Source organism: Oncorhynchus mykiss, chromosome 8, assembly GCF_057628025.1.
Source record: "Oncorhynchus mykiss isolate SJ-2025 chromosome 8, ASM5762802v1, whole genome shotgun sequence".
Classification (NCBI taxonomy): Eukaryota; Metazoa; Chordata; class Actinopteri; order Salmoniformes; family Salmonidae; genus Oncorhynchus; species Oncorhynchus mykiss.
Genome location: NC_143029.1, coordinates 15,296,821 through 15,309,357, shown reverse-complemented (window position 1 = coordinate 15,309,357; position 12,537 = coordinate 15,296,821). Strand labels below are relative to the sequence as shown.

At 46.4% G+C, this 12,537-nt stretch overlaps 1 protein-coding gene and 1 long non-coding RNA gene across 11 annotated transcripts in view; one reads left to right on the top strand and one right to left on the bottom strand.

Moving 5' to 3' along the window:
* Positions 1 to 7,078, top strand: part of LOC110529452 (AT-rich interactive domain-containing protein 1B) — a 98,716-nt gene extending 91,638 nt beyond the window's left edge. For all 10 annotated transcript variants that reach the window (XM_021611627.3, XM_090242632.1, XM_090242629.1 and 7 more), the window contains 6 exons: positions 1,325 to 1,481; positions 1,915 to 2,031; positions 2,181 to 2,268; positions 2,605 to 3,400; positions 3,749 to 3,879; positions 4,134 to 7,078. In XM_021611627.3, the coding sequence (XP_021467302.3) occupies positions 1,325 to 1,481; positions 1,915 to 2,031; positions 2,181 to 2,268; positions 2,605 to 3,400; positions 3,749 to 3,879; positions 4,134 to 5,828 (2,984 nt within the window). In that variant the 3' untranslated portion in view covers positions 5,829 to 7,078. The remainder of the gene's footprint in view (positions 1 to 1,324; positions 1,482 to 1,914; positions 2,032 to 2,180; positions 2,269 to 2,604; positions 3,401 to 3,748; positions 3,880 to 4,133) is intronic.
* On the bottom strand, positions 5,903 to 8,749 carry LOC110529454 (uncharacterized). The gene is made up of 2 exons (XR_016497606.1): positions 8,510 to 8,749; positions 5,903 to 8,384 (listed from the first exon to the last, which is right to left on the bottom strand). It is a non-coding gene; the product is annotated as an uncharacterized LOC110529454 (long non-coding RNA).
* Positions 8,750 to 12,537: the final 3,788 nt, after the last annotated feature.

Sequence of the window (12,537 nt, the reverse complement as noted above, 5' to 3'; positions counted from 1 at the left end):
GCAGAACGACAGATTTTCACCTTGTCAGCTCGAGGGATCCAATCTTGCAACCTTACAGTTAACTAGTCCAACGCAATAACGACCTGCCTCTCTCTCGTTGCACTCCACAAGGAGACTGACTGCCTGTTACACGAATGCAGTAAGCCAAGGTAAGTTGCTAGCTAGTTAAACTTATCTTATGAAAATCAATCAATCATAATCACTAGTTAACTACACATGGTTGATGATATTACTAGATATTATCTAGCGTGTCCTGCGTTGCATATAATCTGACTGAGCGTACAAGCATACACGTATCTAAGTCTCTGACTGAGCGGTGGTAGGCAGAAGCAGGCGCTTAAACATTCATTCAAACAGCACTTTTGGGCGTTTTTCCAGCAGCTCTTCGTTGTGCGTCAAGCATTGCGCTGTTTATGACTTCAAGCCTATCAACTCCCGAGATGAGGCTTGTGTAACGGCTAGCTAGTTAGCACGCGCTAATAGCGTTTCAAACGTCACTCGCTCTGGGCCTTGGAGTGGTTGTTCCCCTTGCTCTGCATGGGTAACGCTGCTTCGAGGGTGGCAGCTGTCGTTGTGTTCCTGGTTCGAGCCCAGGGAGGAGAGAGGAGAGGGACGGAAGCTATACTGTTACACTGGCAATACTAAAGTGCCTATAAGAACATCCAATAGTTAAAGGTTAATGAAATACAAATGGTATAGAGAGAAATAGTCCTATAATTCCTACAACCTAAAACGTCTTACCTGGGAATATTGAAGACTCATGTTAAAAGGAACCACCAGCTTTCATATGTTCTCATGTTCTGAGCAAGGAACTTAATTAAACGTTAGCTGCACATATTGCACTTTTACTTTCTTCTCCAACACTTTGTTTTTGCGTTATTTAAACCAAATTGAACATGTTTCATTATTTATTTGAGGCTAAATTGATTTTATTGATGTATTATCTTAAGTTAAAATAAGTGTTCATTCAGTATTGTTGTAATTGTCATTTTTACAAATAAATAACAATTGTCCGATTAATCGGTATCTGCTTTTTTTGGTCCTGCAATAATCGGTATCGGCGTTGAAAAATCATAATCGGTCAACCTCTAGTCTGAATACTTATGTAAATAAGGTATTTCGTTTTTTTTAATATACATTTGCAAACATTTCTAAAAACCTGTTTTCGCTTCGTCATTATGGGATATTGTGTGTAGATTGAGTAAAAACATTTATTTAATCCATTTTAAAATTAGGCTGTAACGTAACAAAATGTGGTAAAAGTGAAGGGGTCTGAATACTTTCCGACTCCACTGTATATACAATATCTATTCTCTCTCCACAGGGCCAGGGGGCAGTGAGCCCTATAGACCAGGTCAGATGCCCAGCGGTACCATGCAGGACATGTACCCCCGTGGTCTTCCCTCAGGAGCCATGCCAGTGATGGGTATGGGCCCTGGCCCGCGGTCACAGTACCACTACGGGCCTGGCTACGATAGGAGGTGTGTATCTTAATAACCAACATTCTATAGTAGATACATTTACTGAGTGCCAGCAGCATAGCACTCTGCATCCCACTGCTGGCTTGCCTCGGAAGCTAAGCAGGTTTGGTCCTGGTTGGTCCCATGGATGGGAGACAGTAGGAGGCGCTCTTTCCTCTGGTCAAAAAAATATCCCAATTCTCCAAGGCAGTGATTGGGGAAATTCCCCTGTGTAGGAAAAGAGGTGTTTCATGCTTAAACAACTGGAATAGAGGTGCTACCTTAATAATGAAATGATGGATCAGAAGTTGAGGCAGGGCACTCTATTATAAAAATATATGATTCATTGTAAATCCCAAGTCAAAAACATTTGATGTTTCAATCTGAGACTTTCATCAGACAGTAATATAAATGCCACGAATGAGCTGCTCATAATTGTCGTCCTACCCACCAGACCAGACCATGTGATGGGTTCGGAGGGGGGTGTGCCTCCCCCTGGGGGCCAGAACAACATGGTACCTTCCAGCGGTGACCCAAGCATGTACTCTGCCAACCGATATCCCCATCAGCGGTAAGACGTGTCATGCTCTGTGAATGATGCAGAAAAACTGTTGGCTTTACATGTAGTGACTCATTTAAATGAGCTTATTATTTATAAAGCTACCTATATATGCATAGTTTATTTGTGTTCTGACTGAGGGTGTACCTCTTTCTTTGTAGGCCACATGGACATGAAAGTTATGGGCAGCAGTACCCTCACGGCCCCATGCCCTATGGCTCTCACCAGTCTGGGATGTACCCACAACAGGTCAGACCCAGCCTCAAGCCTCCTGCCCCTAGAGGGCACTGTGCTTCGTCTACTGAAACTTGAACAGATGGAAAACGGGCTAACTTGGCCATTTCAATGCAAAGTAAAGTCTAAACTGGGTTTGCGATAGCGGTCAACCAGTAAGTAATCATCATTGGCTTCTACTCCACCTTGTCCAACTCCAACACCATGGCTTGTTGCTAGTTGGAGAGAGAGCGTGAGAGTTGGAGAGAGAGCGCGAGAGTTGGAGAGAGAGAATTGGAGCGAGAGACATCAATAAAAGGTCATCATTGTAACTGCAGTATCTAACGTATAAAGTTCTGTGTTCCCTCTCAGGGCTATAAGAGGCCAGTGGGACAAGAGGGGATGTACGGTCCCCCTGCTAAGCGCCATGAGGGTGAAGCCTACGACATGCAGCAGTACGGAGGGCAGCAGCCAGACATGCACCGCCAGTATGGAGGGGGCTACATGGGGCCGGAGCACAGGCCTATGCAGGGCCAGTACCCTTACCCCTACAGCCGAGACCGCATGGGAGCCATCCAGGGGCCCCAACAACACGGCATGATGAGCGGAGGTCCTCCCTTCCCCTCCGGAGCCTCTCCAGAGGGCCCCCAGGCCAACATGTGGCACCCCAGGACAGACATGGGCTACCCCGGGCCCTACCCTGGCCGACAGGGCCAGGGGCCACCTTACCCTGTTATGGGCCGGGGTCCGGGGGATGACCCAGAGGGAAGGGCCCTCCAGGACGGCCAATGGACGTCCGGACACCCGGGCCAACGCCAGTCCCCATACCCATGCCCCTCTTCCTCCTCCATGCCCCCCATGGCTTCCCGACAGCCCCCCTCCTCCTACCAGTCTAACCCTGCCATGGCCAACCACATCGCTAGAGCCCCCAGCCCCTTCGCCCGGCCCATGGGGGGACCCGGACCCCTTTCCCCCAACAACGGGGGCCACTACATGGCCTCTCTGAAGAAGGCAGGGATGCCTGGGTCCATGCCAGGCTCACACAGTGGGGGGATGTCAGGGCAGGGCATTCTACCTCTCCACAGAGATATCAGCTTCCCCGTGGGGTCAGTGGAGGCCACCCTGCCCAAACTCAAGGTCCGACGCAGACTTACTTCCAAGGAGACCGGTAGGAGAATTAGCCTGTTATTATAGAGCCGTCTATCCCAACCCTGGTCCTCCAGTGTCTCCAACAGTACACAGGTTTATTGTAGCCCTTGACAAACACGTCATTCAACTCGAGGGCTTGATGATTAGTTAACACGTTGAATCAGGTGTGCTGGTCCAGGTTTACAGTAAAAATGTGTATTGTTGGGGGTACTGGAAGACCAGGGTTGGGAAACTGTTATAGAGCATTAGCCAGGTAATTCATAATGGATGCATCTGAAAGCTGTGCACGGGATAGGGAATAGGGTGCCATTTTCGATGCGACCCTCATCTCTCCTCCGACCTTGGAACTGTAACCTCTTACCCTCAGGAACCCCAGAGGCGTGGCGTGTGATGATGTCTCTGAAGTCAGGTCTGCTGGCTGAGAGCACGTGGGCGCTGGACACCATCAACATCCTGCTGTATGACGACACCACTGTGTCCTCCTTCACCCTGTCACAGGTGACGGTGCTACACAAACCATATCCATACAATGTCCAATGATATACAGTATCCATGAGAATGATATAAACTTCCAATATCTATAGTATACCATACTAAACCATGTCAAATGCATGGCTTCATTCTCAGTGGTGTGGTTATTGGACCATGACTGGATTCAAGGACAAATACCCCTAACCAAACCGTTCTCTAATAGTCTTTCACACAATCATTTCAGAGAGCCACCTAACCTCTGATATGCTATGTTTCCCCAGCTGCCTGGCTTCCTGGAGCTGATAGTGGAGTACTTCCGCCGGAGTCTGATCTCCATCTTTGGGATCCTGGATGAGTACGAGGTGGGCACCGAGGGCCAGAAGATGCTGCTCGGACCAATCACAGACCAGGAAGAGGGGCTTACCGTTGCAGAGCTTGACAGCCAGTTAGACGAAGAGCAGAGGGACAGCGGGCCAGAGAAGACCACAGCCAACAGCAACACAGAGGAGGCGGTCCCAGAGGAGAAGGAAGAGCCTGTGGAGGTGACTTTGAAAGAGAAGGTAGAGGGGGAGGAAAAGGAGAGGGCCGCCACCGAGCAGTCCCAGCCCCCAGAGCCCAGGCCCAAACAGGCCAGTAAGTACGACAAGCTGCCTGTGAAGGTGGAGGAGGACCAGGTGGAGGAGGACCAGGAGCTCAGTCTGTCCAGGGGGTTCACCTCTGGCCTGCTGCACTGGAAGGCTGGAGGGGGGGACTCCACTGCCCACATCCAGACACACTTTGAGATACGTGGCGAGGAGACCAACAGTAAGCCTACAGAGAGGAAAGAGAGGGAGGATAAGACAGAAACGACAGAGGAGGAGAGGAAGGCTGTTGTAGAGAAGAGCATGACTGAGACAGCCACTATGGACGATATGCTGAGTGCCTGGCCAGGCTCTCTGTCAGAGAGGAACGGTCTTCCCGGGACACAGACCCAGAGCCCTATCTTCACCCTGCTGGAGGACGAGCCTCGCTGCTGGGACGAGGCGCCCCTCTCCACGGCCGAACCCTGGCAGGACGCCCTGGCCCGCCGCTGCGTTTGCATCTCCAACATTGTCCGCGGCCTCTCCTTCATCCCGGGGAATGACAACGACATGTCCTGCCACCCTGGCCTGGTGCTGATCCTGGGGCGGCTGGTCCTGCTGCACCATCTGCACCCCCAGAGGAGGAGGATGCCTCCCAGCTACCAGAGAGAGGAGGAGCAGGGCCGGGCCTGCAGTAAAGACCAGTGGTGGTGGGACTGTTTGTCAGCCCTCAGGGAGAACACTCTGGTCACCCTGGCTAACATCTCAGGTCAACTAGACCTGTCCCTCTACCCAGAGAGCATTTGTCTGCCCATCCTGGACGGGCTCCTCCACTGGATGGTGTGTCCCTCTGCCGAGGCCCAGGACCCCTTCACCACGGCGAGCTGCTCCTCCTCCCTCACCCCCCAGAGACTGGTGCTGGAGTGCCTGTGCAAGCTGAGCATCCAGGATAACAACGTGGACCTCCTGCTGGCCACGCCGCCGTTCAGCCGCCAGGAGAAGCTCTACGCCACCCTGGTGCACCACGTGGGTGAGCGGAAGTCCCAGGTGTGCCGGGAGATGGCAGTGGCTGTGCTCTCTAACCTGGCGCAGGGGGACCCGACCGCGGCGCGCGCCATCGCACTGCAGAAGGGTAGCGTTGGGATACTCATCGGCTTCCTGGAGGACTGCGTGGCCATGTGCCAGCACCAGCAGGGACCTCACAGCCTGTTACACCCAGCAGCACACCCCCAACCCCCCAGCGTTAACATGATGTGCAGGGCCGCCAAGGCTCTGCTGGCCATGGCCAAGGAGCACCGGACAGAGTTGGTTCTCTACGAGAGCAGGCTACTGGATATCTCCCTGTCCTCTGTGCTGAGTTCAGCCGTGGCGGCCATCATGTGTGAAGTACTGTTTAAGATTGGACGCTCCTCGTGACAGCCACAGGCAAAGAAACAGAGGGAGGGGGGGTTGGTCTGACTACCAGGCTACAGTGAACACAAACACATCGGTGTGGGTGGTATTATATTTTTATTTAAATAAGACACTTTTTTTTTCCTTTTTTTTACAAATAAATATATATATAGCTCCTCTGCCCAAATCACAACCTTTTATTTTGAATTTTTTAATAATTTTAATAAAATATTTAATACTTGGTATTTTTAAAAAAGTCTATTTTTATTTGTCGCTTCGTTTTTGTTTTAACCAAAGTTGGCACCCAATGAAAGGTAACGTACTTTAGTTTTGGGGTCTCGTGCTTACATTTTATTTGTATGTGGCTGTTTGTCTGTATGGGATCTTTTTGTTGGTGTTTTTTGCAGGGGGAAGCAGACTTATTTAAATTGTGAATCATGTTGTAGATAGACCTCTTTATCGTGTATTAAGGTAAAGAAAAAAACCACTGACTTTACTCTGAATATATAACAGTACATCATATATCCTGTTCTGGGGGGGTGCCCTATTGTGCAATAGGATTTAGTAGGCTTGTTGGGGGGGGGGGGGGGGGTTAACAAATGTGAATGACTTTCAACCACAGGCAACTGACCACAAGTATTGCATCATAATATTTTTACCATACCAGTATAACAGGGACGAAACAAGACACCCTGTTCAACTGACTTACTGGTAACCATAGCAACACAGTACTTCATCAGTCCTTATCTCCTTTTCTATCTATAAGCCCATTTGTATATAGAAGATGTACATTGACAGCCCTATTTGGTATCTTCGCCAAGAGATGTGGTATAGATAAGTGATGGTAGTTGATAATTATAATGACCTTTAGAATTATTATTACTGCTCATTTGAATACTGGATATTTAGTTACTCACTTCAAATAAGGTTAGTCATTTTATGTATTTAAAAAATATATATATATATATTCTGACTGGGACAGGTCTAAGGACATATAGGGATGAGACCGCTCTAGTTTTGGTTCTGAAAAGAGGAGCGTATTTAGATTGTACAGACAGCTAGCAGACCATGATGAGCAGAACTGTATTCCAGAATAACAATGTTGTATAACATGCCTGATTGACAGTTAAGTGTTGTTGTTTTTTACTCTACATATAGGGTACTTCTCCCCCTTTCATTTGATCAACTTTACATTGTTTATTCAGTATAAAATCTTTATTCTATGTTCCACATGTTAAGAATAAACGTACATGGATTTTGGTTGAGCACTGAAGGTGTTTTTGATTCTTCTGTCCAGACATTGTGAACAGGAGGCCTGCGGCAGAATATGGCCAAAGTGTTTTCGTATGGCTGTGGTTGTATGCACGCGTGACTGAAAGTCGCTTCGCTCTTGCTTACATGGCATGTTATATTTCATAACTGCAACCAATCAGACTGAAGATGAGTACCGTAGTAGTTTGGCACAGAGAAGGAATTCTATGCATGACAGAAATGCCACAGCTGTGGCATCAACGTTTGCATGACATGCTCTTTCAACTTGATTATGTGGGCTAAATGTGTAGGAAAACATCAGGGACAGCTGTCACAAGCTTTTTACACAGTCCTTGTTATATGGCTAGCCGGGCCCAGTTTAAGATGGTTCAGGTTTGTTCTCATTTTTATACTTGTTATATGGCTAGCCGGGCCCAGTTTAAGATGGTTCAGGTTTGTTCTCATTTTTATACTCGTCTTTTATGGGAATAGCTGACGGTAAACGCTTAGGTGTTACATTGAATGATGTTTCAATCTGTGGAAGAGAAACCAGGCACCTCACATTCAGCTGCACATCTTTCACTGTCTTCAGAATAGCAAACACATTTAGTTTTTTACTCTTTCGCAGAACAAATAGTGTGAAATACATTTTGATTGACAAAGAAATCCGATCATATACAGATTTAAGACAATCCATCTTGTGGCCTTCATGACAAAGCACAGTGAGTAGATTCAAGATCTGTTCAAGCACTACACAAATGAGAACGCAGTCGCTGCCGAGGACTACTGTACTAGCCTTAGTACCGGTCTTATGGAAACTACGTGATACTCGTCATAGCAACAATATGGCTTGACAACGAGCACAAACAGATTGGTGTTTAGGCTAACTGTACAGTACAAGACAGTCCAGGGCTCCTGTGGTTTTACATAGTAAACCTCTGATCAGAAATTAAGATTATCCAAGGGAGTTTAAATTAACCGTGATGCCTCAGTCCAACAGTAATTTGTTTCATAATTCCTCCTTCAGGCAAGGGGTGCTCTCTTCATAGGCCTCAGATGAGCATCAGTGAAGAGTGGCTGGACCACGCATTGTGGACGCCAAGTTAATTTCCTTCTCAGCACAGTGACCAACTGACTGCCCATCCCACAGTAGTGGTTAAGTCCCGCAGTGACTTATTAATGCTGCTCTCAGCCAGGGTGAGAATATAGTCTCGACCTTCAGTCCTCTTTAGACTGGAACATGGTGTCCCATTCCTCTTGAGTTGGCTGATCCTTCGGGTTTTTTTAATAGCCGGGAAAATGGACTGCATCATCTGCCTGATCTGTTACCTGCAATAATGGACAAATATGTTCTACATTTACTGAGTGTTGGGTAATAGGGATGATGCTGGTCTGTTTTCTGACGGCATGATAAGGGCTAGACAATGAGATGGGTTGAGTTCATTAATACGTACACTATGGACCCCATGGCTTTCCAGACTGCGTTGCTGAGCAAGTCCACTCCACACCAGGTGTAGAGCGAGCCCCAGCCCTGGGCCCGGAGAGCCAGGAACGCCCCTGTCTCTGGTACTGCAGGGGTGGCCATCGTTCCCTTGAACACACACACACACTTGAGGTGACATTGAGGTACACGAGTTGCTCGTGGTCCCCAATTTATAGGCTAAACTCACTCCCCTAGCAAAATCAGTTTTCACCTTGTGCAGTGGTGCTATAGCCAGTGCAGTCCATCGTTCCCTGGATAACATGCTGGATGTGACATTGACGTACTTCACACGTGGGCCCAAACTGAGTCAACCCAGTGAGCAGAAAACATTTAGAGGTGGAATCTGTGGATCGATTCCAGTTTGTAGGGTGTCTAACAAACTCTAAACCTGCCCTGGCGGGGCTCTACGCTGACTTTTTTATTTTTTACAAGGAGCATGTTTGTGACTAAGTTGAAACATGTAGGTACACACAAAGAAATTTAGGAGCACAATGAAAAATATTTGAGGTAATAAAGCTGGTTCTCCCAAATTAAAATCCCAGGTCATACAGCACAATATTTAGGCGCATATGCAAGTAAAATGGTTGCACTGTAGATCCCTGCTGCCCTGTAGATCCCTGCCTGCCCTGTAGAGCCCTGCTTGCCCTGTAGAGCCCAGCCTGCCCTGTAGAGCCCTGTAGATCCCTGCTTGCCCTGCTTGCCCTGTAGAGCCCTGCTTGCCCTGTAGATCCCTGCTTGCCCTGTAGAGCCCTGCTTGCCCTGTAGAGCCCTGCTTGCCCTGTAGAGCCCTGCTTGCCCTGTAGAGCCCTGTCTGCCCTGTAGAGCCCAGCCTGCCCTGTAGAGCCCAGCCTGCCCTGTAGAGCCCTGTTTGCCCTGTAGAGCCCAGCCTGCCCTGTAGAGCCCAGCCTGCCCTGTAGAGCCCTGTCTGCCCTGTAGAGCCCAGCCTGCCCTGTAGAGCCCAGCCTGCCCTGTAGAGCCCTGTCTGCCCTGTAGAGCCCAGCCTGCCCTGTAGAGCCCAGCCTGCCCTGTAGAGCCCTGCAGAAGCTGCATTTCAAGGTAGCGTCTAAAAGGGGGCCCCATTTCCTATATAGTGCCTTTTGACCAGGGTTCTGGTGCACTGTAAGGAAAAGTATGCCATTATGGACGCAGCCCAAGACTGAACAAGCTGTCTAGAAAACAGACATAATAGTAAACAATATCAACTCTCAATGTATTTATTGTCCATGTGTTTAAGTGGCCTGCTCATTTAATTAGCTATAATTAGAGTTTGGTGAGACTTAGCAGCTCTTCCTGGAAGGGTACAAATCTGCGAGGAAGCGATGTGGTTTGGTGTAGGCTAGTCAGTGTGCATCAAGATAAAAAGAATGCCAACTGTCTATCCCTGATGCTGCATTATAATGCTGTCTACTCTTATGTATGATTCTTTACAAGTTTCTCTCTTTTCAGTATGAGCTTTCTTAGAAGAAATGTGAGCATACTAAACATATTTCTGGTTAACCAACGAGTTACCACAAAAAAACAGCCATAAATCATAACAGTTCTACTGCAAGCTTCATGTGTGAGCTGCCAGATTCATGTGTGAGATACCAGAGACAGCCCTGGTTCCATTGTAAACTAGCCTTGGTATCAGCTCTTTACAGTGCCTCATAAGTCAGTAACTGCCTAGTAATCTCGTCTGGTCATGGGCTGTCTACAGGCCATATCCTCTGTGAGTGAAGCTTCTCAGCCACTGTGCCCTCACAACCACGTTCTTCTCATAACACGCTTAATCTAATTTGACCACTTTAGAAGGCATATTTGGCTGAGATGGAAGTTTACAAAGATGGCCCTCATCAGCTTAAAATAGAATGAAAAAACAAAGGCACCACTGTGCTGCTCTGCCAAGTATATCTTCAAAAGTGATATGAGCTCAGGATCTGTGACTGTCCCGAATGGCACCCTATCCCATAAATAATGTGCTACTTTTGACCAGAGCCCTATGGGACGTGGTCAGAAGTAGTGCTAGATTTTGCTAGAATCTAAACACTTCTACATGAATGTGACTCTAAAATGACATAATACATAATACATTACTTACCATTAATTTCTATTGGGCACAAAATAATCAAACCCAACCAAAACAAACAGCAAATGCATCCAACAAATGTGTAGAGTCACAAGCTTGATGTAGTCATTTTGTGCTATGAATATTACTAATTTAATACACATAAAATGAATTAGTCCCATTTTAACGGTGCAAAAGTATTGGGACAATGTACAAAAAGTGCTGTAATTTCTAAATGGTTCACCCAATATGGATGAATACCCTCAAATGAAAGCTGACAGTCTGCACTTTAACCTCATAATCATTGTTTGATTTCAAATCCAAACTTTGAGTATAGAGCCAAAATAAGAAAAAATGCTTCACTGTCCCAATAATTTTAGAGGGCACTGTAATTCATATCATAGGCCTAACAGTATTGTAGAGCTCTTTTAACTTTCACATAATATAGCTGAATCGCCCCTGTCCCTAGGGGTCCACCGCCCTGCAGCGCCCCAACCCAACACACCCCACTCAGCTTTAGGATCTTAGTGAAACATTCCTTATTGGTTTCAGGTGTTAGGCCAAGTCCAGAGTGACAACCAAGGGCCAGGCATACCACCATGGCCAGAACTGAGCAGTCCAGCAGCTAGGGATTGCCTAAATAGGCATCTCCATTGACGTGGGCATGTTTTCAATAGACTCCTTTCGTTGTACAGTATTCCATATAAGGCAGACCTTATGAAAGTTGCACAGTATACTTTTAATCTTCTGCCATCCATTGTGATATTGTGGGAGGAGAACCAACCTTCCAATAATGGCAATGGATTTCTTATTTGCTATAAATTCTACATTACACAGTTTCTTCTGTTAAGTCTCCAGTATCAACATTTCCAAGCAAACAAAAACATGGAGAAAGGAGAGTATGTAGACATGCTGAGATAAAATAACATACTCTTGGCCAAAATTCAGTCAACCTTCACAAGACCATAACATATGCAAATATGTTCCCTTTTGTGTTTTACACCTCCAGCAGAGGAATGACATTTCTGACTGCATGTAATTCAGTTTCACTGGCGTATAGTACGTTCTGTGGAAGGTCTTAAAGTGCAGAAAAGTATGTCTGTCTGACCCTGCTGGGACACCTGCCACCATCTGATCCTGCTAAGACATGATGAGCGTAGTGTTGTGTACGGACTGTGCATGACAATGAAGGCTGTAGAGCAGTTTAAACCATGCATGGAAATCTATGCACTCATTACTGTAAATTGCTATGGATAAGAGCATCTACTGAAAAGGAATGAACAGACCATTTCAGTTGTCACATAGAAATAAAGTTGCATTTGCAAAGAAACTGGAAAACATATCAAGCACGTTTTTTTATATTCCATAAGTATTATCAAATGAAATGTTTTATACAGACTCAAGTTACAAATGCTGATAAACACCCAAATACATGTTTTTATTTTAAATCACAAAAGTAGTGCATTGGAATTTTACTGGTCCTGTATTAGCGGACCGAGATACGTCTGCAGCGCGAGCAATTTGTTTTTCTTCATAAAATTGCCATACATCCAGGGACGCTATGCATAAAAATGCAATACATTTTAGACAACGTTAGTAGTCAGATTATGTGGACCAGTATAATATCACTCCGTCATCGGTCAGGGCTAACAGGCATCTGAAGTTAAATTGCCAAGATGTAATGCTAGCCTACATCAATCATTGCTACCTTGCAAACGTTGAGCCAAATCCTGCAATCATCAGGAAAGCTGCACCTGAAAAGGGATAATGGGACGTTGTTTATGGTTCACAATAATTTGTCGTATAAGTAAACAATTAGCTAGCTATAGTAGCTACTACATTTATAATACAAAAACGGCTATTATTATATTCACAAACAGTACCGCGATCGATAAATAAATAAGCAGTCGCTTGCCTTTCATTAGCTGTAGTTTATCGTTTTCTGTCACAATTGC